The sequence below is a fragment of the Phyllostomus discolor genome, chromosome 6 (assembly GCF_004126475.2).
Source record: "Phyllostomus discolor isolate MPI-MPIP mPhyDis1 chromosome 6, mPhyDis1.pri.v3, whole genome shotgun sequence".
NCBI classification, from domain to species: Eukaryota; Metazoa; Chordata; class Mammalia; order Chiroptera; family Phyllostomidae; genus Phyllostomus; species Phyllostomus discolor.
In genome coordinates this window covers 162,442,910-162,470,898 of record NC_040908.2, presented here as the reverse complement: position 1 = coordinate 162,470,898, position 27,989 = coordinate 162,442,910, and the positions used below count along the sequence as shown (strand labels likewise).

At 59.0% G+C, this 27,989-nt stretch overlaps 1 protein-coding gene across 2 annotated transcripts; it reads left to right on the top strand.

The window, feature by feature from the left end:
* The first annotated feature begins 19 nt into the window (after positions 1-19).
* On the top strand, positions 20-25,767 carry VWCE (von Willebrand factor C and EGF domains). Of its 2 annotated transcripts, none has more exons than XM_036029532.1 (20): positions 20-574; positions 3,114-3,208; positions 3,330-3,419; positions 3,750-3,878; positions 6,010-6,126; positions 8,009-8,125; positions 8,991-9,119; positions 9,777-10,219; positions 10,294-10,387; positions 11,564-11,646; positions 13,563-13,650; positions 15,087-15,172; positions 16,424-16,541; positions 17,038-17,103; positions 18,520-18,612; positions 19,659-19,741; positions 20,821-20,911; positions 20,995-21,073; positions 21,450-21,544; positions 24,807-25,767. In XM_036029532.1, exons 1-20 carry the CDS (start codon positions 459-461, stop codon positions 25,391-25,393), a joined length of 2,799 nt encoding a protein of 932 aa, XP_035885425.1. In that variant the 5' UTR covers positions 20-458; the 3' UTR covers positions 25,394-25,767. The 2 variants fall into 2 exon arrangements, with proteins under 2 accessions (XP_035885425.1, XP_035885424.1); XM_036029531.1 differs by having other exon boundaries at positions 21-574; positions 17,038-17,123; positions 18,516-18,612.
* The last annotated feature ends 2,222 nt before the right edge of the window (positions 25,768-27,989 follow it).

Genomic DNA, 27,989 nt, shown 5'->3' with positions numbered 1-27,989 from the left:
TGGGACCAACAGCCTCCAGCGCCAGCCTTGTTCCCAAAGTCTCTTCCCTTCCCGGGCCTCAGTCTGACGCCCACAGCCCTTCTCAGGAAGCCGACTCCCAAACCCGGGCAGGGGGTGGGGGCCAAGGGCTAAACCCCGCCCTCAGGGGTCCCTGATCTTTGACCCCTCCCGGGGCTCGCGCCTTCTACCCTGAAGGCCACTGGCAGGCGGGAGTCACTGTCTTTTGTGTGTTTCCCTCCGAGGTGCCAGAGACCCCCCAGCCTTGCGCAGCGTCCCCTCGCGGGCCCCCAGCCCCTCCTCTCGGCGTCCCCAGCCCCCCTGTTCGGCTTTGCGTGCCAGCTCGGGGCTCGCTGGTTCGCTCCCCGCGGCGCCAGGAGGAGGGGCGAGGGCCGGTAGCCCCCTCCCCCGTGCGCGGCGCCGGAGCCGAGCCGAGCTGGGGGGACGCACCGCTGCCGGTCATGTGGGCCGGACTCGGACTGTTCCTCCGGGCCGCCTGTGTCGCGCTCCTGCTGCCGGGGTCCCCAGCCCGCGGCTACACTGGGAGGAAGCCGCCTGGGCACTTCGCACCGGAGAGGTAAGCACCCAAGACCCTCCCCTTGCCCTGCCGCGAGGGAGCTGTCGGTGTGGAGCGGGGAGACGCGGAGGGGCGCTTGGTGCCTCTGGCAGCTGCAAATAGGGGCTCCCCTCTGGGGCTCTGTCCGCGCGGGCGCATCTCTGGGGGGACGGACAAAGAGACTGCAGCATGTGCCTCCGGACGCGTGCATCTTCTGTGCCCCTGTCCGGGGCTGTCCTGGCTGGGACATTGAGGGAAGGACAGAGACCTAGGCGCTGGATGAGCCCATCTGAGTCCGTTCTGCAGCGCAGACCTGGGGCGAGGGGAGCCCGGGATGTGCCACCTGGTCTCCAGATTGGCTGGCTTCGCTTGAGAATGTGCTGGTGCCTCTGCCTTGGCAGGGGCTGGCTCCCCGCGGCACCGGCCGCTCCCGGGAGGGGGCTTTCCCTGTGTTCAGGCTCTGCGCATGCTGTGGACCTTGGAACCGCCGGGGTCTCGCCAGGTCATGTTTCGGTTTCCGCCTGTGTGCGCGGGCGAGAGAGGGCGGGGGTGGGGTGTTTGTCCCTTTGCTCTTTCCCGACGGATGCCGCCTTCCCCTCGGGTCCCCTCCTGGCGGAAGCCGGGCTGCCGCGGGCCGAGCACGTGTGTGCGCGATGCTCCGAGCGAGGGAACGCGGAGTCAGCAGGCGCCCTGGCTCTCCGCCACTGCCCAGGGAGAGGGGGGTGCACAGGGGGTGGTCCCGCCGCTCGCACGTGCGTTCCACCGCCGCCGCCGCCGCCAGTTCTTACTCAGTTCCAGCAGGCTCTGCGCGTTTCAGAGCATTCCTGCCACCTGTCTCCCCGCCACGGCCCGGCCTAGGAGGCTCCCGCGCATTCTAACATCTGCCGCTTTGGTGGCATCCCTGTCCCTTTCAGAGCCGGGTCTGAGGAGCAGGAGCTGCCTGCTCCTCCTTCCTAGGCTGCTGACAAAATCGCTCCAGCAAGGGCAGCCGATGAGACACCGCTGTCAGTCCCCGCCCCCAGGGCCCCCTCTTTTTCTGCGATGACTTCAGAGAGTAAACAGGCTCCCTGGGGCTCCAGGGGCTGCTTTCTGCCGTCGTTTCTGTGCTGCCCTGTGCCCCGAGCTTCCCTCTCAGACTGCATGTCACACTTGGCACGGAGTACTCTTCTCAAGGGCGGGGCGGGTCTGTCCTGTCCATCCAGGTCCTCAGCCCCCGCGGGCAGACTGTTCCCATCATCCTCCAAACAGGTGGAGCACAGGTGGGAGGGTGTTCTTGGCCCTATTCTGCCCTGTGGGCCACCCCCTGCCCTGCCTGTCACAAAGAACCGGTTGTAGGGATGCTGTCCGCTTCCCTTCAGGCCTGTCCCCCGCCCCCTCCCCCCCCCCCGCCCCTCCTCCTCCCCACCTCAGCCTTCCAGGAAACCTGGCCCTAATCTGGGCTCCATAGCCAGTCCTGCTGTGACACGTGTCACAGTATGCTGTTATCACCTGCTTCTCCGGCTGCCCCGTGCCCCTGAAGGTGGGGAGGTGACTTGCTCAACGGCTGTTGGCTGTGCTGCTGGCCCTCGCCCAGCGTCTGGTTCCCTTTCGCTCCTCTGGGCAGCTCGCCAGCGTCCCCACCCCCACCCCAGAGATGTCACCTGGGGAATGACATCTGTCTAGCCCCCCTGGGGCTGCCCTCCCTCTTCTCTTCTGCTGGCTTCCCTTCTGAACCTTTCCCTCAACCGCCAGGTACTGAGCACCTACTGTGTGCTAGGCACTGCTCTTGGTGCGGAGGTGAACAAAAAGACGAAGCCCTGTCCCCCAGGAATCGTAGGGGAGACAGACAATGAACAAATCAACAAGTTAAGCCCTGGCTGGTGTGGCTCGGTGGATTGAGCGAGGGCTTGCGAATCAGAGGGTCGCCGGTTCGATTCCCAGTCTAGGACACATGCCTGGGTTGCAGGCCAGGTCCCCAGTGGGGGGCGGGGCATGCAAGAGGCAACCACACATTGATGTTTCTACCCCTCTCTCCTTCCCTTTTCCTTTGTCTAAAAATAAATAAAATCTTTTAAAAAAATCACCAAGTGAATAAGTAATGTATTGTCCTGGGAAGTGAGTGCCATGGAAAGAATGAAACAAGGTCGGGGTGGACGAGAAGGGCCTCTGAGAAGGCGGCCTGAGCAGGGAGACCTGGGTGGAAGGAGGGAACCACCCGGTGTGTGTCCAAGGAGGGACCTTCCTGAGGGGGCGCTGCAGGTGCAAAGGCCCTGAGGCAGCCCGCCCTGGGCTCTCCATCTGCTGCAGCTTTTCCTCCTCGTCGCTGAGGCCCCTCCGAGGGCCCCCTCCCCCAGCCGCCCTGCTCCGTGTTCCCGCGGCAGCAATCGGTAGGACACTGGTGCCTTTGTCTCTGTCCTGCCTCCAGGACTGGCTGTCAGGGTCGTTTTTCTTCGGAAACTTCCCACTGCCTCTCCGGAGGGTCTCGAGAACTGTCTGCTGACTGACGGAATGGCTGGGTTGGGAGGCTCCCCGCCCTCTGCAGACCCATCCGAGGTGGAAAGTGTTGTCTCCTCTCTTGCAGACGCCGGCTGGGCCCCCACGTCTGCCTCTCAGGGTTCGGGAGTGGCTGCTGCCCTGGCTGGGCGCCCTCCGTGGGCAGCGGGCACTGCACCCTTCGTAAGTGCCTGTCCCCGGGCCCCAAAACACCCTCCCCAGCTGGGCGAGCATTCCCTGGGACCGGCCTGAGGGGCAGATTGGGGGGCCCCGGCCTCCCCCCTCACCTGCGTCTCTCTCTCAGCCCTCTGCTCCTTCGGCTGCGGCAGTGGCATCTGCATCGCTCCCAATGTCTGCTCCTGCCAGGACGGAGAGCAAGGGGCCACCTGCCCAGGTAACTGGGGACGGGCAGTGGCTCATGGGAAGCACTCTGTTCACACGGAGATCCTGTGCCAGACACTGGGCCTTGGGTCCTCGCGGATCATCCCCACACCGCCCTGTTAGAACCGCAGGCGTCTTAGTCCCTTTGTGTAGGTGAGGACATGGAGACACAGAAGCCAGTGGCTCGCCCAGGGTAACACGGCTAGTACATGGCAGAGCAGGACTGGAACCCGGGCCTGTTTGCCTCCAGAGGCACCTTCCCAACAGAACGCAGGAGCCCCTGAGGGGCGGGGCGGCTGGGACCCAGGCGCGGTGCCGCTCACGTGCGCGGTGCCTGTTTCAGAAGCCCACGGACCCTGCGGCGAGTACGGCTGCGACCTCACCTGTAACCATGGCGGCTGCCAGGAGGTGGCCCGCGTGTGCCCTGTGGGCTTCTCGATGACAGAGACGGCCGTGGGCATCAGGTGTACCGGTGAGAGACCCGGGAGCAGTGGGGGAGGGGCGGGCGGGAATGATGTCCCCTCCCCCTCCTGCCGGGGTGTGGCCTCCAGAGCTGAGCCTGGATGAGCTCTGCATTTTGGGAGCGGGCAGGGAAGCAGGGAGGCGTGTGAACCCAAGGGATAGGACCCTCCTGCTATTTCCCAAATGTTTACACCGCTCCTCTTAGGGGCAGGAACTGAGCGGGGCGGAGGTTGGGGGGGCGGTAAGAGTAGATCACACACGGACAGGATGGGACCGGAACTGGGCATGTGCAAGGTGGGCCTGGAAGAGGCCGGGCCACAGAAGGCTCCCTTGGTAGAGAGTGACGAGGGGAAGAAGAGGGAGTGAAACCCCCAAAGTGTTGTCTTTGTTCAGGGTTTTGAAACGTTCCTGCTGGCAGCCAGTTCCCTTCCCCAGAGGCAGACACTCGGACCAGTTTCTTGCTTATCTTTCCCGAGAGGGGAAAGCCTCTTTCTGAGGTTCGATTTGGTGAAAATCATGTTTCTCCCCCTGAATACAGAAATAAAAGATGACTCGTTTTGGAACATCTGGAAAGTACTGTAAAGGAAGGGTAGCAGGTGAAAAATAAACCCACCAGGTCCCAGGGGGCCCTGCCCAGAGATATTTGTTACAAACACGAGGTTGTTTCTCCCGCCCTTTTCCTTGTGTGCGTGTGTGTATTTGTAATCGTGTGTCTACAGTTGTGTGTGTTAAGCGCGCGCATCTGTATGTTTTATAAAATTGGGATCACGCCTTGTCTGTAGTTTTTGTTCATTGTGTTTCTCGCTAAACTTTGCACTGGGAGCATGAAATAGTCTGTGCAACATCATTTTTAGCAGCTGCATATGTGGCTCCTGTGAGCACCCAGCACTGCTACCCATCACTGAGCTCGTCTGCTGTGTTTTGCCGCTCAGTAACACTGCAATGAATTGCTTCTTGGCGGCATCTCTGACTATTCCTAGAAGACCCGGTGGGTCAGAGTGGGTCTCACGAGAGAGTCTTGCTGCTGGGGGTCCTTGCCCCACCGTCCCCTTCAGGAAGGAGGAAGTCGTTCATTTTTCCCCGAGTGTCTTTCATGGGGAGTAGTTTCTGCTCACACTGCTTGCTGCAGAGGCAAACCGGGCCAAGGAAAAGGCAGAGAATGATGTGGAAGCAAGCGCAGAGCAGGGGCACTGGCCACAGCCCAAGGCGGCTCAGTGGGATGGTGTCAGTCAGGGGGTGCTTCTTGGAAGCAGTGGTCATGCTCCTGAAGAGTCCAGAGTGAGAATGGAGGTGTCCTGAGGGCACGGGGCTGGAGGGCAGGAGACCCAGGTGCAGACAGGAGTGGGCAGAGCTGCTCCTGTGGGTCCTCCAGAGCCGCCGTGGTTCCTGGATGAGGGAGGGATGCCGCAGGGGTGCAGAGGTCTGTCTCCCAGCCCCCTCACCCCTCAGGACCTCCCCAAAGCACTTCCTGTATCCAGTCATCCCAGCCGAGCCTGCCCCCAGCTCTCCATCCTTGCCTCCCGATATCCCGGTCCCACCAGGCTGGACCCCACGGCTTCCCTGGGCTCCTGGAACTTCCTCAGACTCCCTCCACTTGACAGCCCCTCCCCCGCAGCCTCCTGGTCCTCTCAGCCCACCTCTCCGCCAGCACACTCCTGCTGTGGCGGGCGTTCCCCGGTGGGGCCCATGTCACCCAGGCATGCGTCTCTCGTGGGTGTGTCCTGGCTCCTCCCGTATCAGACTGTGACCATCTGGAGAGCCAGCACTGTATCTCAGTCCCATTTGTGTCCCCACTGTCTCCCCTCCGTTCCCGCCGTACGCAGGCGGCACTGTGCACATGTACGGGGCTTCACTCAGCCTTTCTGCCCATTCCCTCTGCCCCGGCGGGGTTGCCCTGTGGGTGGGAAACAGCATCCTTTTGGTCATCGGTCCGCGTGGGTCAAAGAGGAGGGGCCTGGCCCCTCAGCCTCTTTCTGGGGCTTCCTGCATCGTTCAACAACTTTCCTGGTGCCTGGTGTTTCTTCCCGTGGTGGGGAGGTGGGGCAGGCGGGTGTGAACACAGGGTCCATGTCGGGTGTTTTCTCTCAGCACCCCAACTGTATTGACAGCAGGCTGTGCAAGGGTGTCTTCTCTCTCCCCAGACGTCGATGAATGTCTGAGCTCCTCCTGCGAGGGCCAGTGCGTGAACACGGAAGGCGGGTTTGTGTGCGAGTGCGGGCTGGGCATGCAGCTGTCTGCCGACCGCCACAGCTGCCAAGGTGAGCCGCTCGGGTGCGGTGGGTGACGATGACGCTGTCACTGCCGCTGCTGGGCTCTGGCGTGGACCCTGTGGTCCTGCAGGCCCCGCTGGGCCAGGCTCTGGAGACCCAGGGCCAGTTAGGAGGAGGCATCCAGCCCTCCAGCTGCCCCAGTATGGCGCAGAGCAAAGCAACGAGGTTGCGACCACAAGTGCTGTGGGACCCAGGGAAGAGAAAATATGTCCCTTCCTAAAGGAGCAGAATGAGAGTGGTTTTTAAAAATAATTACTCATTCTTTCAAGATGGGTTTTCTCTATAGAAGTGAGGGAAGGAAACACTCGTAAACAAGGCAGTGAAGACGAAGTTTCCCCCTCGATGCTGCAGTAGTATTTTCTGTGTGCTTGACATTTTCATCCATTGTAAAAAAAGGTTTTGCAAGGTGCTAGCTCCAAGCCCTCACGTCCATTCCTGCACTCCGCTCTCCCTAGAGAATAACTCGGATGTCTTAGCTCAGGCTGCTATAACAAAAGACCAACAACTTAGCAGGAATGTATCACAGTTCTGGAGGCTGGAAGTTCAAGTTCAAGGTGCCGGTCTGTTGAGCTCCTGGTGAGCGCCCTCTTCCTGGCTTGCAGACGGTGGAGAGTGAGCGAGATCCCTGGTGTCTCTTCTTCTTAGGGCACCGGTCCCATCATGAGGGCCCCGCCCTCCAGACCTCATCCAAACTTGGTCACCTCCCAAAGGTCCACCTCCTAACACTGTCCCATGAGAGGTTATGGCTTCAACATAGGAACCCGGGGGACATGATTCAGCACGGCACCCGAGTGACCGGCTGCCTCTCCCCAGCACATGCCCACACACACACAGAAATGACACTAAGAGACGAACATCTCACTGTCCTGAACTGCTGTGTCCGGGCACCGTGCTAAACATTATACATGCATTTTCTCGTTTCACCCTCAAAATGATCCTGTGACGTTGGTACTGTTTATTTCCATTTTCCTTGGAGGAACACTGGGGCCTAAAGACATTAAATGACTTGCCCAAGATCATGGCAGAGCTGGGATGGGAACCGGGTCCTTCCTCTGCACGCCTTTCCCCGCTCAACGGTCTGTCTTGAAGACCTCTCCTCGGGCTCAACAGATCTGCTTTGCTCTTTTAACTGCCGCCTGGTAGTCTGCAGTGCAAACGCTCCACGGTTTACTAACTCTTTTCTCCCTGGTGAACATGGAGGTTATTTCCAGTTTTTCACAGTCCCAAATCCCGGCCTGGGGGAGCGTTGACAGAGGAGGTGCTATGGAAGCTGAGTGTTGAGGTATGAGTAGGAGTTTTCCAGACAGACAGATAAGATGGAAGGGCAGTCTGAGCAGACTGGAGACCACGGACGAAGGGGGAGGCCCCCGAGAGTGTGGTGTGCTTGGAACACAGCAAGAATTTAAGCCAGAGCAGAGGCGAGGGGCAGGGAAGGAGGTGAAAAAGGCAGCCCTGGGTTGCCTTTGAACTGGTGAACTGGTGAACTGGTGAACTGGGGGGCTGCATTGGTCCTTGTGGGAGCCACGGAGGGCAGGTGGCCCAATCAGAGGTGCCCATGGGTGGGGACATGCCGCAGGCTGTGGAGAGGATGGCTCAGGGAGAGGCAGGGCGATGCACAAGGCTGTTGCTCTTCTCCGGACTAGACAGAGGTGGCCCAGGCTAGGATGTGGCAGTGGAGGTGGAGAGAAGGCTGGTCCAGGGAGGACTTAGGAGTTGATCCGCTGCATGTGGGCAGTGAGGAAGGCAGGGGTTAAGATGGCCCCCCACAGCCCTGTGTGGGGCAGGGGGTGTCGATGAGAGACATGAGGGGACCACGTAGTTCCGCAACTCCAAGAGCGAAAGAGCTCCGGCCTTGTCGGTCCCCTTCCAGACACTGACGAGTGCCTCGGGACCCCCTGCCAGCAGAGGTGTAAAAACAGCATTGGCAGCTACCGGTGTTCCTGCAGAACCGGCTTCCACCTGCACGGCAACCGGCACTCCTGTGTAGGTAAGGTCGGGAGGACCCGCTTGTCTTCACACTTAGGCTGCCAATCGGGAAGATGGACAGGCCACGCCCAGGGATGGGGCGGGGCGGCCGTCTGAACCTCTCGGTGCCCTGGAGCCCGTAAGCGCTTGAACCCTCCGCTCAGTCCGCCTTTCGCTGGGGCTGGCGTGGCTCCGCACGGAAGACCCCGTTTGGACTCCTCCTGGCCACGTGCCCTTTTCATCCTGTGATGTTTCTCTTCCACCCCTCCTCCCAGATACACCCCAGGATACACCCTTTCTGCTCACCCATTTTCTTGGCTGCCTTTGCTCCCCTTGGTAAATAAAGCACGTTATGTCTTCCTCAGTTCCTCTGGTTTAGAAGGAGACCCCTGTTTTCTCAGCCCATTAGCTGAAATTTCCAGAAAGGGACTGGCATGTTTGTCTTGCACTTGGCTCATGAGTTGAAGGTGGGGTCCCATGGGCCTGAAAAAAGGCCTTGTTCTAGCAGAGTGCGGGCTTTGTCCTGAAACCTCCCCTGAGCGGCACAGTGGTTTTGGAGACTCCCTTTTTTCCCCAGAAGGGGCCACACCACCGACCCTTGACAGGTGGGGTGGTGGAAGGCTTGGAGATAAGATTCCCAGCGGGCTCATCCCCGCCAGCACTTAATCATTGCTGCATGACGCTGGGGGTGAGTCACTGGTGCATCCACCGAGTGCCTCCTGGGTGTAGGAGCCTTCCAAGGGGACTAGCGTAGATCTCAGCGCCACTGCCGGACGTTGGAGTCCCGTCCGCACCCTGGGGCACGGAGACTCCCCTAGCCATTTGGTCTAAGGGATGATGGGAGAAAGGCTCCGTAGCCCCGACAAGACAGCGAGGCTCTCCTGCAGATGTTAACGAATGCCGGAGACCGCAGGAGAGGCGAGTCTGTCACCATTCCTGCCACAACACCGTGGGCAGCTTCCTGTGCACGTGCAGGCCTGGCTTCAGGCTGCGAGCTGACCGCGTGTCCTGTGAAGGTGAGCGTCCAGCCCCGCCTCCCGGTTCCTGGCCCTAGGCCCCGCCCTCCCAGAGCCGACCCTGTTCTTTCTCCGCCCACTCTTGTTTTCGTTCCTCTCATTTCCAGGGCTTCACTTTCTTCCTTCCTCCTTCCATGTCTTTATCCATTCCTTCTCCCTTATCACCTCGTTGTTTCCCTAGCCCTTCTGCTTTCCTCCAAATGGTAAAAGGGGGAAAAAACGAGCATGTGACATAGGAGCCCCAGTAACCCGGGCTCCCAGGGACAGACACTCTGGACAGCGGTGTCAGATCACTCCGCCATGCTTTGCAAGTGTGCCTGTAGACAGAAGTATAACGTTATACAAAGCCGAAGGTGGTCTTTCTGGTGCGTGGGAGCTCTCCCCGGCCCCAGCACACCATCCCGGGAAGCCGCACATGGGTGGGGGTTAGGAACACCGTCCCACTTGTCCCCTCGGCCTGCTCTTGGGGTTCTTCTCCGTCGGTCCTTCTGTGTGATTGTGTCCGCAGCGCCACCACTTCAGAGGTGAACTGGTGGTCTTAGACCCATTATGTGGATGAAGAAATGGGCCCAGAGATTCGCATGGACTCTGGCGGTGGAGCTGAGTTCAGGCCCCCAGTCTCACCTCCCTCAAGAGGCCCCTGTGCTTCCGTTTCAGCCTTCCCGAAAGCCGTGCTGGCCCCCTCCGCCATCCTGCAGCCCCTGCAGCACCCGCCCAAGATGCTGCTGCTGCTCCCAGAGGCCGGCCGGCCCGCCCTTTCTCCTGGACACAGCCCTCCTCCCGGGGCTCCTGGACCTCCCACCGGAGTCAGGACCACCTGCCTGCCGTCTCCCACCCCTGCGCTACCAACAGCTTCCTTTTCTGCCCCAACGAGGCTGCCGTCCAGCCCGGTGGACACCCCAGTGCCTAGTGTCCCCCTGTTGGGGACGCTCAGACCTCCCTCACAATTCCAGGACAAGGTGGTGGGTACCCCTTCCTTGCCCAGGGGCCCCACGGCCCCGCAGCCGGCACCAGGGGCCTCTGCCTGCTGGCACCTGGGAGCCACGTATGAGTCAGGGAGCCACTGGACAGAGCCCGGCTGTTCCCAGTGCTGGTGCGAGGTGGGTGTGAGGGTCCTCGGGGCTGCCCTGGTCTGGTGCCGGGGCCTTGTGGTGATCGGCATGTCTGCTTCCAGGACGGGCAGGTGACCTGTGAAAAGGTGACCTGTGAAGCTGCTTGTTCCCACCCCATCCCCTCCGGAGACGGGGAGTGCTGTCCATCGTGCGCAGGTGGGGGCGGCTGCGAGTGCCCACGGGGTCCCACCTCTTCCCTTCCCCAGTCCTTCTGCAGCGCAGAAAGACGCTTCTCCAACTTTCTTATACCTTAGAATCACCTGAAGAGGGACCCCTGGGCCCCACCCCTAGAGCTTCTGATTCAGCAGGTGTGGGGGAGGGCCAGGAATTTGCATTTCTGACAAGGCCCCTGGTGATGCTGGTGGCTGCTGGTCCAGGGACCACAGTTTGAGAACCACTGGTTTGTGCTGTGAGCTCTCTCAAGGGCAACTTTTCATCTCCTGGGGATCCCCTCTGAGCCTCACTCCCTCACTCATTCACGCATTCAGTGAGTTTCTGCGTTTCCACTGGGCAGTCCCCTGGCCGTGCCCCGCCCTACAGCCAGAGGAGTAATCCCTTGTGAATTCTTCCCTTTTTCTGATTCTCTCCCACAATCTGCTTACAGTTTTTCATTTGCTTCCCATTGCTGTTAGGATAAAGACCCCAAATCTTAACAAGTCCTAGGAAGCAGAGTCTCACTCAGTGGAGCTGGGGAGGGGCCCGAGCATCTGCGTTTCTATGGTGATGAGATGCCACGGTTGCTGTACTTTCAGCAGCAATGAAAAGTTTTCTCACGAGTTAGAATAAAAAGGCACCTACTGCTTTGCTGAATGATAATCGTGACCTTTTACTGCGTCCCTGCTTCACACTGAGCCCTAAACGCAAAGTGCTGGGTACTTTATACGTCTGAGGTTGTGGGTCCTTCTAAGTCCTTCGCAGGGCACATGGTGGCATTTCCATTTTACAGTAAACACAGCTGCATCCCAGAGAGTTTGAGTGACATGCCCAAGGCCACTCGGGTGACCGAACGGGCAGGCCAGTTTTGAACCCACGGCTGTCTGGCTGCCTTTCCTACCTAAATGGAATAAAAGGCCATACTCTCCACACAGCTGTGCTATTATCAGGCATGCGCAGAACCCCCAGGGGCATCCTGTAGGGATGCTCCCTGCTAATCCTCCGGGGGGTCTCGGGACCTCGCAGTTCTGGGTACCTGGGTCTGCCACTCCTGAGGCATCCCGGCCAGTGAGAGAAGAAGGTTCCAGGCACATTACGCTTGGAAAAGGAATGAGACCACAAGCTGCTTCTGCTTTGAAGAGGTCTGATGCCTCCTCCGCTCCTGTTTGTCTTCCCAAGGCTGTTTTCACAGTGGCGTCATAAGAGCCGAAGGGGCCGTGTTTTCTCCTCCCACGGAGAACTGCACCATCTGTGTCTGCCTGGTGAGCATCGCAGGATTCCCGAAGCCTTGGAACCTCCCGGGTGTTTTCTTAACCTTTGGGGGTTTTAGAGGAAGGGGGGAAGACCGGATGTTAGAGGTGAGCTGGCTGAAGGGAGGGAGAGTTCCCAGGTTGTAGATTTTGGTCAGAACCTGTCGGATTTAAAAGCGAGGGGTGGCGGGGGGTGGGGGCATGAAACCTGTAGGTCTGTGGAATCAGGGAGGCTTCTGCTGAGCAGGGAAGAGCCGACAGGCAAACAGGGTCCATCTGTCTAGGAAGGGGAGGGGATGAAAGGCCCTCGGAAACTTCCCATCGGGGAGGCTGTTTTTCTCTCCAGGCAAAATATTTGCCAGCACAATGAAGGTCTCCACGTTTGGGAGGGAGAAGGCTCGTGACCGGACTTGGTCTGTGACGAGTGTTCTGCTCCAGGCAAATCCCCTCCTCCAAGAATACTTATGAAGCACCTACTGTGTGCCAGACACTGCCAGAGGCGGTCACACAGATTCGATTATGAGCACCCAGTGTGTACCAGGCACGGGCCTTGGTGCTTCTCACCTGATGCCTCCCCTGAGGCCCCTGCCGGCTCTTCAAGGCCAGCTTTACTGTCCCTAGTCTACAGATGAGAAGACTGGGGCTGGGACGGAGCAGGGGTGGGATTTGAACTGAGGTCTGTCTGCATCCAAAGCCTGGACTTCGTCCACCAACCCTCACTGCCCCCCTCTCTGACCATCTTGAGAAGCAGCCCTGGGTCTGGCAGCGATGATGGAAGCTGCAGTGTGAGATCGGGGGTGGGACACGTAGGCAGCTGCCACACCCATCGCCGAGCTCTTCCTGGGCGCCACGCGTGCGCGGTGGTGGCCAAGCGCTTTTGTGGGCGATCTCTTTCCACGTAATCCTTGGTGTCCCCTAGCAGGTGGGAGACCGAGGCTCAGAGCGGTGACGCACTGCCAAAAGTCACTCGGCTCGTTAGTGGAGGAGCAGACCCTGGAACTCAGGGCAGGCTGGCTGGCTCCAACACCAGGGGCTTTTTGGCCTTAACTTCAAGTTTTGTTCTTTTTTTCAGGTTTTATTTATTTTTAGAGAGGGAAGGGAGGGAGAAAGAGAGAGAGAGAGAAACATCAATGTGAGCTTGCTGGGTGCCGTGGCCTATGACCCAGGCATGTGCCCTGACTGGGAATCGACCCTGCGATGCTTTGGTTTGCAGCCCACGCTCAATTCACTGAGCTACACCAGCTAGGGCAACTTCAAGTTTTTAAAATTTGATTCTTGGTGTAGCTCATGTAGTCACTTGGTTCAAAACTCAGACGCGCTGGCAGGTGTCCCTGGTGCAGTAGCCTCTGTCCCTCGCTTCTTGGCACCTTCCAGAGCACCCGCTCGCTACCGAAGGGAGCCCTGTGGGAGGTGAGGGGCGTTGTTTCCACCGGGAAGCAGCCTACTCCGGAACAGAGATGTTCTGGCCACCCCATAATGAGCTGCAGACACGGGGTCCCCGCAGACTGTTCTTGCTGTCCTTGTTTAAATGCCACCATGGTGGCATTTAAAGGTCTGGGAAGGCTTTCTCAGGCTTTCTTTCCCTTTTTTTTTTTTAAGATTTTATTTATTTATTTTTAGAGAGGGAAGGGAGGGAGAAAGAGGGAGAGAGAGAAACATCAATGTGCAGTTGCTGGGGGCTGTGGCCTGCAACCCAGGTATGTGCCCTGACTGGGAATCAAACCTGCGGCACTTTGGTTCGCAGCCCGTGCTCAATTCACTGAGCTACGCCAGTCAGGGCTTTGGGCTTTCTTTAGGAGGCTCGTGCGTTGCACAGGAAACCGGAGCTGTGGTGTGAGATGGGTGGGGCGAGAGCTGGTTCCTGATGGGCCCGAAGGGCACCTGGTCCTCCTCTCCCTCCCCCGCCCACCACGGTCTCTCCTCCTCAGGCTGGGAACGTGTCCTGCATCTCCCCCGAGTGTCCCCCCGGCCCGTGTCAGGCCTCCCCGAAGTCGGACTGCTGTACTTGTGTTCCAGGTAGGAATTTAGCACTTGTTTTAATGAAGATTTTATTTTCTTTTTTAGAGAGAGGGGAAAGGAGGGAGAAAGAGAGGGAGAGAAACATCGGCATGTGAGAGAAACATTGATCAGTTGCCTCTCTCACGCCCCCAACTGGGGACCTGGCTCACAACCCAGGCCTGTGCCCTGCCTGGGAATCAAACCGGAGACCCTTTGGTCTGCAGGCCCACACTCAACCCGCTGAGCCATACCAGCCGGGGTGGATTTAGCTTTTCTGTGTGTTCTGGGGAGGGGTGTCTTTTAGAGTGGAGGAGAGAGGAAGGAGATTGATTTCTGCTTTAGACACTCAAATCAAGTGTTGCATTTCAAAGTGCCCATTTAATTGAAGTCCTACTATGTGCACAGTGGTTTGGGTGCTAGACTGGGTTCACAGCCTGGCCTGCCCCTGGGCCCAGAGTCACCCTCAACACAGGCAGGAAGGGGACTAAGCCCACTCTGTCGAGCACTGCTCAACAGAGAGCGGGCATCATCTTCCCCACTAGTGAGTTGGTCCTTTGTTAAAAATATGGTTCTCTTTCCCGGATGACCTCATCACCATCACTGATATTCCCTGCCAGCTCTGTGCCATCGCCGTGTGGACACTTGCCAGACCTTGATCTCACCGAATCTGGGTGTCACTGCCCTGAGGGAGTACTGTTCATAGCCCTGTGTCATAGATGAGGAAACTGAGGCTCAGAGAGGTCAAGTCACTGCCCAAAGACACACAGCCAGTTAGCACAAGAGCAGAACTTGAACTCAAGTCTTCCTGATTCCAAAGTTGGCACCCTTTAAAAATTTTTTTTCTTAACTCTTAACTGTTGTATTATTTTTAACTAAATTTTTTTGAATAGGCGATAGAGTCCATAGGAGGTAGGAACTGTTGTCAGCCCCACTGAACAGATGAGAAAACCGAGGCTCAGTGAGCTTCAGTGTCGTGCTGGCAGTCACTCCCTGGTGGGTAGGATCGGTGGGATTTGAACCCAGGGCAGTCGGACGAGTGCCAGGTGGGCCTGGGCAGGTTTGAGGCTGTCTGTTCCTGTGGTGGACCCTCAAATGGGAGGTCCGCACTGAATCCTGCCAGCCCCCGCTGGAGGGCACGGCTCCCCGAGCCGTCTCAGGTGTCTGGCGCAGTCTTTTTCCATTTCTTCTTTCCTCCTCCTCAAGAGTTATTCTGGGCTTCCCTCGCCCTTTCGGCTGAGGACCTTGTTTTACACATGGTTCATTGTCTGTCAGTTTTTAAGGAATAGTGTATTTTTTGTCGGGGGTTTGGAGGGGAGAAGTGAGTGAGGTTTTCGGGCGTGGGCTGTGCTGTGGGAGTGTGTGAGCTTCCCCAGGGTCCCCCACCTGTTTTTTCCCCTTTTTCTTTAGCTGCCTGCACCCAAACCTTGAGCTGCTTCTCCCTTTCCTCTCCACAGTGAGGTGCTATTTCCACGGCCGGTGGTATGCGGACGGGGCTGTGTTCAGTGGGGGTGGTGACGAGTGTACCACCTGTGTCTGCCAGGTAGGGGCTGACTTGGTGGGTGACCGGGAGGGTGCAGGGCACAGCCCTTTTCCAGGAGAAGAGGGGTTGGCGTGCAGAAAGAGGGACCGAGGCAGGGAAGGGGCTAAAGGAACCTGTACTCACCAAGGCCTTCTGCAGGCTCCTTGAAGTTCATCCTTCAGCAGTGCTATTTGTAGAGCACCTACTATGTGCCTGGAGCAATGCTGAGTGCTGGGGCTCCACAGCCTAGGTGGATAGGTGACCAAAGCCTGTAGCCAGACTTTCAGGTTTCAGGGAAGCCCTCTTGGAGGGAGGGAGGGATGCTAAGGTGAGACCTGAGGGATGACCAGGACCGAGCAGGTGAGGAGCTGAGACAGGTGCGCCTGGCAGGGGGCAGGAGGCGACAGAGAGGGTGTGGCATGCAGCCATCCTGGCTGGAGCACAGAACGCATCTGACTAGAAGCAGGTAAGAGATGAGGCTTCAGGCAGGGGTTGGGATTGTGGTTGGGTTAGATTCCAAGGAGCAGGGCCTGGGGCGGGATTCCTGTGGAAGGTACTTTCCGAGGGAGTGCTCTGAGGTGAGGGAAGCAGGAGGGTCAGGGGAGGGAGCCCAGTGAGGGCCGGGGCTCAGGCTGACAACCCCGGGCCTCTGGAGTGGGCACTGCACGGCACAGACGGGCGTGTGGGGAGCCCGGGGAGCATTAGTCACTTGTGCATGTTTCCTCACCCCCCAGGGAGTCGGGGGGAAGGAACTATCGACACCTGGAAGACACGGTCCTCACTGGCCAAGGGTAGCACTTAGGGGAAGGGGCCTGGAGGTGCTGTGACAGCCTCTGCCTCGGGCTCAGGCGTGAAAGGCTCTGCCAGCCAGGCTGAGGGCTTTGGACTTGGCAGTGCTGCTGAAGGTTTTAGGTGGCGGAGTGATGTGATCAGATAAATGGGTACAAGAGCAAGTCCTCTGGCTGCAGAGAGAGAGCAGATTGGAGAGAGAGCAGGAAGCAGGGGAGCCTGGACAGAAGCTGCTTTGCAGACATGGAGGGCAGAGATGCTGATGGCTGCAGCCGGGGGAGGCAGGGCGCCCTCCACACAAGCAGCTGGCACATTCCCAGGACCCACGAGCCTCACCCCAGCCCCCAGGGAAGGACTCGCCCTTCCTGTCTCTCCTGCTCCCTGGAGATTCCTTTGTCAGTTTTAGGAGGGGGATGGCAGCCCTCCAGTGACCCAGGGCTGGGAAACTGCCCTCACTGGCCCATGCCCTTGGCTTTCTTCCAGAATGGGGAAGTGGAATGTTCCTTCACACCGTGTCCAGAGCTGGACTGCCCCCGTGAGGAGTGGTGGCTGGGCCCTGGACAGTGTTGCTTCACCTGCCGGGAGCCCACGCCCATGACAGGTGAGGGCCCCCAGCCCTGCAACACAGGCCCTTGAGGAGAGGGGCTGGGCTGCACCCCTTGCACTGTTAGAGTGAGTCTGAGTGTCAGTTTGCATGTGTGTGTATCTACCTGTGTGTCTGTGTGAGAGTGTGTGTGTGTCAGTGTGTGTTTGCATATTTGTGCGTGTGTCTGTATATCTGTATGCCTGTGTGTGTGAATGGCTTCTCTGTGTGTGGATGTGTGTGTTTATGGGTGTGTATAGAAGCACACACTGGTGTGACTGCCTTGTGTACACCAGGTGCAGGTTTGGAGGGCACACTCACCAAGTGAGGGAGCCGGCAGGGAGCTGTGGGCAGCCCCCAGGGTGAGCGCACGCCCTCGGAGCTGTCTACATATGGCGTGAGTGGGTGGAGGCATCTGTCCTTGCTGGGCAGTGCTGCAGGTCCCGCGGGCTCTCAGGCCCGTCCTCTGCCCCTGTGCCCAATCGCCCTTTCTCCCTCCCTGTTCCCCGGCCAGGCTGCTCTCTCGACGACAATGGGGTTGAGTTTCCGGTCGGACAGATCTGGTCTCCTGGTGATCCCTGTGAGTTATGCATCTGCCAGGTGAATGACAACCTGCGCGCCTTCAGCTGCTTTCCCGCTGCTCCCGCCTCACCTGAGCAGACCCCACGGCCTGGCCCCGGGTGCTCGGGTCCAGGGCACCCTGCCCCTCCGGACGCTGGGCCACTCAGCCCTGCCCTCAGCCTGGTTCCCGTGCCGTCAGGCTCGGTTTAGACAGAAAAGGTTGGGACCCAGATCTCTGTCCTCGGTAGACTGTCCGGGGCAACGGGGCGTGGTCTCTGCCTTGAGAGCGGTGTGTGCCGCGCATGCGTGGCACGGTGGAGCCCTCACAGCAGGTCCCCCCGGGCGGCGCAGATAAGGGAGGGGCTGGGGCAGCCATTGGTCCCAGCCTGAGAACTCGAGATGTTCTCATCATTGACGTGAATCACGTGACCTCATCTCATCAGAAGTGGGTAAGGACCAGGTGCTTGAGTTCTAGAGTCAGATGGATGGAAACGCCAACACGGCTGCTTACCAGGAAGCACAACTGTTTTAGCTCCTTGTCTAAGGGCACGCTGGCTTTCCTTTCTACGTTAAAAGAATTCAGATTCTCCTAGACCTTTGTGCCTCAGAGCCAGGTCCCTGTACCCTCGGTGTTGTGGGCGTCACGCGGAGCCTGGTGAACGTGCAGAGTCTCGGGGCTGCGCAGACCTGCGGCTCAGAAGCAGCGCTTTACCGCCGGGTGCGGGGGCGGGGGGTGGGGTGCGCACCAGCCTGTGGGAAGCACGGCCTTCCAGTCCTTTGATGGGCCGTTTGTTAAACAGCCTCAGTCCCTCACAGACCTGGGGGACGGCTCACCGGAATTAGAGTTGGGGGGGAAGTGCGTCTGCTGTCTTTTTTCTCGGTCGTGACTGATCTGGGCACTCGGGTTGCGAGAAAGTAACGCAAAACATTCATAAACGTTCAGACTCTTAGGGAAAGGAAGACTACATGGCACCTTTGTCTTCTGAAATAGGCATTTCGGGTGGAGTGTAAAAATAGGATTGTATTACACTCTGTGGGTGTGGGGTGAGCCAGGGTTCCAGCGCTGAGAGTGGAAATTTGGAGGAGGGGGGGCTGGGGTGTGACGGCACAGCCCTGGCTGCTGTGGTGGGAATGGCGGGGGGGGGGGGGGGGGGGGGGGGGGGACGGGAAGCCGAGGAGACCGAACCCCAGTTCGCACCTTCCCTCTCTTTGGACACGAGCATCTTTGGAAGGCTCACACCCCTTCTCAAGTAGCTGGTCCCCTTTGGGGGACACCTGCCACCTCCCGCTGCACCAGGGTGCCCTTCAGGGCAAGCCTTGGCCAATTGGCAGCATTGCCGCCCTTTGGGGTGGGACTGGGAGGGTGGAGCGGGGCCTGGCGGCGGAGACCGGTGCGCAGGTGGGATCTTGGTGAAGTTCCTCGTTCTTCAGGCAGATGGTTCCGTGAGCTGCCAGAGGACAGACTGCGTGGACTCCTGCCCGCACCCGATTCGGATCCCTGGACAGTGCTGCCCGGACTGCTCGGCAGGTAGTTCCCTGTGGGGGCTGCAGAGCACCCCTCCCTGCTGTCGCCTTCGTGCCCCCTGTACAGGGCCCTTCCGTGCAAAGTACCACTCGGGTTTCACCTCGGGTCATCCTCACAACCACCTGCCCCAGGGGGCAGCCCATCTCACAGATGAGGAAACTGAGGCTCAGAGACGTAGAAAACTGGCCCGTGGCAGGGCCTGTCCAGTGCCGGAGGCAGATAGGAAGGTGTGTGGAACTTACAGCTTAGGTGGGGTGACAAGCAACAGGGAGAACAAATGAAAATGATATTTCATTTATAGCGACTTTTACCTTTCCCCCGGATTCAAAAGTCATGTTTTGTTACAGAACATTTAGAAGGGCCCACGATCACTTTTAAATCTCATGCTTTTGTTTTTCTAGTCTCTTTGTGATGGAATATCTACACCTCTATATAACATCTCTTTAATACATATTTCTCTCTAATATAGGATATATGTTATACATATATTTTCCTTTAAAATATTTCGCTACCGTCTCATCACCTGTTTTTTCACTTACTAGTGTGTGGTAAATGCCATCAAGGAGGCACCGTCTAGATTGGGTCTCTGTGGGCATCAGGAGACAGGGAGGGGAGAGGTGCGGAGGAATGTTCTGGAAGGTGGGGTTTGGCTGAGTGGGGAGGGGCAGAGAGGACAGCTGTGGTGCCAGGCTCCCAGGTTGTGTCTCCTGGTCCCTCTGTCCTGATCCGCCTGGTGAATGGGGGAGGGGGAAACACTTTATCCTGGGGGATGGGGGAGGGGGGAGGTAGGGACTGGGAGGGTGGGAGGACCCTGAAGCGAAGACACACTGGCCCTTCTGCTGAATCCAGAGCAAAAAAGCCAGCACCCAGTCTGGACCTGTGTTCTGTCCCATCCCCAACCTCTGGGGCAACTGGCCCAGGAGGCATTTGGCCTGACCTTCACCACCCCGATCAGCCTGGGACCTTGACCCTGGCAGGAGCCTGGTCACTAATCAACCTTCCACCCAGCCCCCACCCCACTGGCGCTCACCGCGTGCTCTCTCTGGCAGGCTGCACCTACACAGGCAGAATCTTCCACAACAACCAGACCTTTCCGTCTGTGCTGGACCCGTGTCTGAGCTGCATCTGCCTGGTACGGCCACCCAGACCTGACCCCTGTCTGCGGAAACTCCCCAGGGAATGCCACCAGCTCCTGAACCCTGGAGGCAAAGTCCAGAGACCTCCAAGAGAAAGGTCACTTCTGGGTCCTGGTGACAGTCGGCTCCCTCCAGCCCTGCCCAGGGCCGGTCTTTACCCAGGGCCCGGGGACCCGTTTTCATTCTCTGCCCTGGCAAAGCCCTCTGCTTCTGGTGACCAGGGAGGGTCTTAGGGGCCAGTCTGTTGCGTGTGACAGGGTGCCGGTGGGGGACTCCAGCCCACGCCCTCTACTCACATCTCAGGTTCTTGGCATGGGCCAGCCTGGTGCTCAGCCCTTCATCTATCTGCATGAGCGCCCTAGGAGGCAGGCACCACTGGCTTCCCCATCTGCTGGGTGGGAAACCGAGGCTGCGGACCCCACAGCCCGTGGGCTGCGGTGCCAAGGATCGAGCCCTCACCCTTGGGACCTGCGCTCCAGGAAGCGCACTGCCCCCCCCCCCCCCCCCCGTGCTGCCCCTCAGTCCGGAAAAGCACCTTTGGTGGTAGTGTCAGTTAGTGTTTGGGAGCTGGAGTGAAAATCCTGACTGTTTGTCATGCAGAAACATTCCCTGCGGGCGGAGGGTGAGGCGCAGCGTGAAAAGAGACAGGGTCTGCAGAAAGACGGAGAAACTGGGATGAACGTCTGGGGCCTCCGAGTGTCGTCGTGTTGTCCACCCCTGCCCCCCCGAGCTCAGGCACAGCCGTGTGCTTCAGGAAGCTTCGGCTCCTGGGTCCTTCTTTCTCCCGGGGTTTTGGTGCTCGCCTTTCTTGGGCAGTTCACAGCTTCGTTGAGCAGGCGCCTGCTGACAGGTGACATCTGTGGACAAGGCCAGGCCCTCGGCTGTGTGCGCTTGTGTCCCAGCAGGAAGACAGACTCTGACTGAGGGAACGACCCCCCTCCCCTGCCCCCGCCACGGACCGCTCCCCCGACCTCGGGGTGCTGATGGGCACTCTGTGGCTGCGTGACCTGTCCTTCCCAAGCGTCCCATCAGCCCCCCGGAACGAAGGGCCTTGTGCATTTTCTGTGTCCTGCAGCTGGGCTCCGTGGCCTGCTCGCCCGTGGACTGCCCCATCACCTGCACCTACCCCTTCCACCCCGACGGGGAGTGCTGCCCGGTGTGCCGAGGTGAGTGGGAGCCACCACCCTATGTCCGAGGCTCCCGGGTGGGCCTCGAGTCTCACGGGCCCCTGTCTCCCCTGCCCCCACAGACTGCAACTACGAGGGAAGGAAGGTGGTGAACGGCCAGGTGTTCACCTTGGACGATGAGCCCTGTACCCAGTGCACGTGTCGGGTGAGCGGGGCCTGGGAACTGGGAACTGCCCGGCCAGGGGCTGCTTCTTGCCTTGCGTCCCTTGGCAAACCCCGTAGCCCCTTAGCCCTTGTAAGTCCATCTTCCTCTTCCTCCTGCCTTCCTTCAACTTTCTTCAACTCGAATCACCTGCCGGAATACCTCTGGGTGTGACTGTATCCTCCCTCTTTGCCGTGTCCTTGAGGCCACCCTGCTGCATTTGGCCTCACCTGTTGTTCAGGTGAGGGCCAGGCGCTACAGCCCCTGTCCCCGGATCTTCCTGTGGGTCCCACTGCTGGTGCCAGAGGCCTTTGGGGGTGCCGCTCCAGGCGGGCGAGGTGCTCTGGGCGTCCTCACGTGTGCCCTTGTGCTTCCCCAGCTGGGAGAGGTGAGCTGTGAGAAGGTCCCCTGCCAGCGGGCCTGCTCGGACCCCTCCGTGTCCCCCGGGCACTGCTGCGCGTCCTGCCCAGGTAAGCAGGCCTCTGGGTCCCGGAGTTCCTCCACCGCCTTCTCCCACTTTGCTCTTCCTCCTAGAAACGCAGACCTCGCCAGGCCCTGGGTGTGAGACACCTGGGCTCAGAGAGGGGATGTGGCTTGCTCAAGGCCACACGCGACCCTCATCCGTGCCCCTCGTGCCCCCCACGACAGGCCGTGTGACACGTTGGTTTGTTTACAGTACCTCCTCCTTCTCTACTATCCCCTTCTGTAATCTCTTCCTCCGATTTCCTCCTTTTTGAAAAGCCAGAATTCAGGGACTGAACCCACGTGGCAGAAGCGTCGTTGCTAATAGGTGTGGAGCACTCACGTGTCAGGGGACATCGCAGGTCTGACTGCATCCCCTTTTCACAGTGGCCCGTGGAGACAGGTGCTGTCGTCACCCCTGTTTTCCAGGAGGGGAAGCTGAGGCACAGAGGGGCGAAGCGGCATGCTCAGGGTCACGTAGCTGTCAGGCAGCAGAGCCAGGATCTGAGCCCGGGGTCGATGCTTTTAGCTCCTATGCTGTCCTGACTGCTGAGCGTCATTCTATTTGTCTGTCTTTCTCCGTTGTTGACACTCGTCCGTGTTCACTGCTTCCAGAGGAGAAGGCAGGGCCCAGCTGACCTGCTGGGGACACGCAGCTTTGAAGGATCAATGTGGCCCTTAGCTGGTCGTTTGAAAAGCTCCCAGATGCTCTGGCTTACATACCTGGCACACCCGCTGCCTTTTGGTGGACATTTAGGTGGTTTCTTTCTTTCTTTTTTATTCTAACCATAATGGACCTGTGGTGAAAAATCTTTGGTCAGACAGCTTTTTTTTTAAAGAAAGATTTTATTTATTTATTTTTAGAGCGAGGGGAAGGGAGGGAGAAAGAGAGGGAGAAAAACATTGATATGTGAGGAATACATCGATCAGTTGCCTCTTGCACACCCCCAACCAGGGACCTGGCCCACAACCCAGGCCTGTGCCCCGACTGGGAATCAAACTGGTGGCCTTTCGGTTCACAGGCCGGTGCTCAATCCCCTGAGCCACACCAGCCAGGGCCAGATAACTTCTTTTCCATTTTGTGAGTTGCATTCGGACACACGGTCAATAGGTGGAGTGACAGAGTTCCAGGGCGCCAGTGTGGTTTGCTGACTGGCACAGTGTGACGGCAGCACGAGACCCAGTGGGGTCCTAGAGAAAGAGGACAGTTACCTCGAGGCAGCTGGTTCCCCAGACACCCACCAGCTCGGCCCTGAATGCATGCAATTCAACTTTTCCAATTTAACCTGCCCATAAAGCACCTTAAATGTGGCTCTTTTATGGCTTTTAAACTTCCAGGAAGACGGTGAATTTTCCCACTGATTTGTGGCCTGGATCTCCTCGTGTACAAAATAGCTTTTAACACCTTTGGGCTTTTGAAGAGGACGTCCTGTATTTAGGGCAGCCGTTCAGGTCTGCGGGGGCCGAGCTGCCGTTGGGAGTGGGGCCCGGAGCCAGCCGGAGCCTGTGCAGCCCACCTTGGGGACCACCGAGAGTTTTACAGTTCCTTCTTCAGTTTAACCACTGCCGACTGCCCTGCAGGCTGATAGGTGGTGTTCCCCATGCTGCCTAGAGACCAGTTGTTAGCAAAGGTGCTGGGCAGGGTACGGAACGTTTTACCTGTATTGTCTCAGTTAAGTGCTACTGGCAATATCTGAGACGGGCCGTTACCGTCATCTCCATCTTCAGATGGGTAACTAGGGGCTGAGGGCATTTAGGTGTCTGTTTTAAAGCTGTGCTGTGCTGGCTGGTGTCGGACTCAAGGCCCGGCCTCTGGGATCCCCTCTCCCCTGCTCCTTCCCGCTCTGGCCTCCTCCCTCCAGATGGGGAAAGCGAGGCCCAGAGAAGGGAGGTACAGAGCCAGCTCTTGTGAAGCACAAGGCCTCAGTTTGTTCTCTGTGTGACTTTTTCTCATGAGAACATTTTTTAAGGACAACCCACTTTATATGAGTTGAACTACAATATGAGTTGTGAGGGGTTTTTTGATAACCAAAAAAAAATGCTTTTTGGTTATAATAAAAAATGCTTTTTTTTTGATAACCAAATAAAAAAAAAAACCCAAAACCCAAAACCCAGCTTGCTTGACGTGTAGTTCACAGGCCATATGATGCACAGTCAGTGGCTTTGGGTGTATTCACAGAGTTGTGGGACTGTCCTTGGATGATTTTCAAAGTGTCATTCTTCCAGGGTTTTTTTTTTTTTAAGATTTTATTTATTTTTAGAACAAGGGGAAGGGAGAGAGAAACAGGGAAACAGCTATGTGCGAGAGAAACATCAACTGGTTGCCTCTTGCACGCCCCCTACTGGGCACCTGGCCTGCAGCCTAGGCATGGGCCCGGACTGGGAATCGAACCAGCGGCCTTTCAGTTCACAGGCTGGCGCTCAACCCACTGAGCCACACCGGCCAGGGCGATCCAGTTTTTTAGTGTGTTTAACAACATCCCTCTCATCTGTGATCATGCCCTCGTGACATTTTCTTCGTTTGCTTCTTCACTCTGCATGTGCTCTCTGCCTATCTCTTCCTTCCTTTACTTGTCCTTTCCCCCTGACCCTCCCGAGTATTAATCCCTCATGATGTTTCAGTCTCCACTGTCAACACCCCGCAGCAGATGGTACCTGTGTTACCACTGGTGACCCTGCATCGACACAGGATGGTCACCCGAAGTCCACAAGTTTGCATCCGGGTTTAGGCTGAGACGCCCCATGCGCCGCTTTAGCCAGTCCCATGTGATTGTCAGCGTACAGGTGGGGAGGCGGAGGCTCGGGGGAGTTGCATGACTCACACAGCATCACAGACCAGCGCCTGGCACAGCCGCTTTGGTGCACCGCCTCCTTCCATTCGTGTTTTTTAAAAGATTTTATTTATTTGTTTTTAGAGAGAGGGGAACGGAGGGAGAAAGAGAGGGAGAGAAACATCAATGTGTGGTTGCTTCTTACGTGCCCCCTACTGGGGACCTGGCCCGCAACCCAGGCACGTGCACTGACTGGGAATTGAACCAGCGACCCTTTGGTTCTCAGGCCGGTGCTCGATCCACTGAGCCACACCAGCCAGGGCCCAGTCATGTTTTTTTGGTCTCTCCTACCCCAGGACAGGCACTGGCTGGCCCTTACCGGGTGTTCGAGGACCGGCAGAGGACAGAGCTTGGGCATCTGTCCCCACACAGCTCATCCCAGAGCTGCCTCAGCTTCTGGGAGAACCACAGGTCTCTTGTCTCCCCCACCCGTCTCTAGATTCCTTGGAAGAAAGGCGGGGACTCGGCCCTTCCAGCGAGGTGGAGTTCAGCAACGCGGCTCAGGGTCCCCGCAGAGACCCCGAGGCCCCCGTCAACTGCAGCTCCTGCCTGGGGCCTCCGGCGGCCCTGCCTCGGCGGCCAGCACTCCGCTTCCTCCAGCTCCTCCTAGGAACGAACGTGTCTGATGAGCAGACTTTCCCCAGGAGCCCTTCAGGAGCCCCGGCCTCACCCTCGCCCCCCACGGGGCCATCCCCGGGGCCTTCCCTCCCTCCAGGAGCCTCCACTCTACCTCCGGCCTCTCCTGGGGCTCCTGGGCCACCTCCTGTTACTCCAGAGCCTTTGACCTCGGCCTCCGGGGCCCACACGGCGGCCAGGCAGCCTTCTCTGCCTGCAACCATCCTGACTGATGCTTCAGTCCGCTCCACGATAGACCCTCGCCCCTCAGAGACCCCTGCCGCCCCCCTCAGGCCTCGCAGACTCTCTCCCACCACCTCCAGACTGTCTGCAGCCCTTGTGGCTACCGCCAGCCCCGGCCTCCAGCAGCCCACCAGGGGGACCTCACGCAAAGAGGAGCCCACGGGGTAAGGTGGCCTCCATCGCAGGGCCACGCCCGGGAGACGCCGGACAGAGGGAGCTGCCAGTGGCCCTGGGAGTGTGCAGGAACGCCGTGGGGACCTGCGAGGCTCACTCCTGCAGGGCTGCTGGGGGCCTGGCAGACCCTCAGGGCTGACAGCACCTTGATCCCAGGAAGCATTTGGAACATGCCGTGGGGATGAGCAGATGCCTTCCCCAGGGGCAGCATCGTCCCTGGAAGGCCCGGCCTCTTTCAAGGGAGGCTGGGCTGCTGAGCTGCCTCCAGTGGAGGAGGAGGGTTCGTGGCGAGGGCCTGAGACTCCTCCAGGACTGTGCTGCCAGCGTTACTGTCCTCACTCGAGGTTTCCTGATTAAAGGCTGTGTCGGTCTCCCCCAGGCTGCCCTGCTCGCTCATTCACCTCTCATTGGATAGGTGGGAAAACTCCACCCCCGTCCCCGCCCCACTTGGGAGAAAAGCCTGCCCCAGATGGGGGCTGCGTTGAGGAGGTGTCTGGTGTAAGCCCCGGGTGGCCTTTGATGCTGGGAGCCTTCGGAAGTGAGAAGGAAAAAGACGGGTGGAGAGGCCTTTGCAGCTTGGGCTCCCTGGGCGGGAAGGCAGCAGCGGGCAGCTGGTGCTCGTCATCAACACCTGTGGGGCGGGCACGAGGGAGAGGTCGGCGGCGGCTGCCCCGAGTCTCCAGGCCTCACTCAGCCAGCCCCCTCTGGGAGCTCTGAGGCCAGACACCTCATTCTTCAGAGTTGTCCTGCGGCGGGGCAAAGGAATGGCTCTGTGTGCCCATGCTGACCAGTAATTCCATTTGGGCTGCCCCAGGAAAGCGGCATGACCTTGGGCAAGGCAGCTCCCTGCAGCTGAGGCAGCTCCCTATGAGGGCGACGGCTGAGAGCCGTCAGCCAGCGGCCCTCCCAGCAGCTGGGGGACTAAACCCGCCAGTGTTGGAGGGGGAGGGTCTGGGTGGTGCAGCCCAGTTTCCATGGCAGGTGGAAAGAGGACAGTGCTGTCATTTATGGGGCCCGTCAGGTGGAGATGGGAGACAGGGAACCAGGATGTCCCCGTGTCACCTTCCTGCTACCACCGAAGGGGGCTGCAGAAGAAAGCGTGAGAGCTGCAAAGGGCTCAGACGTGACAGGTGGTATTTAATTTAAGGGTGCGGGCTGGGCGCCCTGTCCGGCTCTGAGCCCTGCTCAGCCGCCATGGGCCAGGGGCTCCGTGTGGTGGGACCATGACCCTCCCTGGTGGTGTCGCCTCCACGTGACGCTGTGCAGCCGCCCAGCCTCCTGATGCCACCTGGGATCTAATTTCAGGACGACAGTGCGGGACCCCGGCTGCCTCCACGGGGCAGCTTCTCAAATGAGCCAGCCGTCCATGTGGTGGTGGTGGCTGAAAGTTGGGGCCAACTGTCCCATCATTACCCACTGTTTAATAAAGGGTGCAACTCAAGTGTTAATACTGGCCTCCCCCTCACCGCCCCCCAGAGCTCAAGTAAATGATGTTATTTCAAATGTTAAAAAAAATGCACAGGGGGAAAAAAAAAGCATGGGGGAGGGGGCAGGACAGCTGCACACGTTTTCCCCAGGTTGGTCCAAGCACAAAACCATGCTTATCTGGAGCCTCCCTCACCGCCCCCTCCCCCAGCTTACAGCCGGGACCACAGGGGCTCCGAGAGGTTAGGGGAGCGTCCCGCAGCTGCACAGGTTATAAAGGCTGAGCTGGGAGGAGAGCCCTGTTCCGACCCCCAGTCTGGGCTCTGTCCCTTCGCATCGCACGTGGGTGGGTTCTTCTGCGGGGATGTAAGAGAGCCGGCTGATGGCTACAGATGATGAGGGTGCAGAGACCACCTCAGCGGAGTTTGGGCTCCCCCAAGGGCAGACCCAGAGGTCAGTGTTTGGGTGTGTGTGAGTCACTGACCTGGGAAGTGACCCCGGGACGCAGGTGAAGAAGGGGGAAGTGCGGTGGGGAAGGGAAGAGAACCAGTCAAGATGCATGAGAGGGGTCACTGCTGTGGGCAATTGCCACCCAGTCCTTCTGCAGACCCTCTGGGATTCCATGTGGCACATGCCTCAGGGGTGCCCCCAGTGAGGGCCTGAAGATGCCACTCTTGTCCCTGGCACATCCAGCTGACCCTGCCCAAGGACCCTGCCTGCTTCCCATCTGCCTGCTCCCTGGCACAAGAAGGCTGCTGGGGAAGAGGTGCCGGGACCATCTGCAGAGGACCCCCCACCCCGGCTGGGCCAGGGTTCTCACAGCCTCACACTGTGGTCAACACAGTCCATTCTCAGGGCCCCTAGGGGCAGGGGTTGGAGCGTCCTCCCTTCCCCGTGGGCAGGCAGTGGGGTGACAGGCTGGGAGCCCCGGTGGGATCTGACTCGGCGAGAACATGCTCTGTCCACAGTAAGCCCCAGTGTGCAGGGCCCGCTGCCCGGGGCTGGCTCCAGGAGGCCGGGAGACCGCTGTCAGGATGCCACATGGGCGTGTGGTGCTCTGAACAAGCAGGATGGGGCTGCTCTGAGCTCTCAGCTGCCCGGGCTCGCACATGCAGGAGAAGGTGTCCCCGGGTGACCACACCCGGGCTGTGCCCAGGCCTGCGAC

Excerpts from the sequence above, each read along its gene's own strand:
- VWCE (XM_036029531.1), top strand. The coding sequence starts at position 459 with ATGTGGGCCGGACTCGGACTGTTCCTCCGGGCCGCCTGTGTCGCGCTC. Across the intron at positions 18,613-19,658 it reads CTGCCCGGACTGCTCGGCAG|GCTGCACCTACACAGGCAGA; the intron begins GTAGTTCCCTGT and ends TCTCTCTGGCAG. Across the intron at positions 20,912-20,994 it reads GTGCTGCCCGGTGTGCCGAG|ACTGCAACTACGAGGGAAGG; the intron begins GTGAGTGGGAGC and ends CTGCCCCCACAG.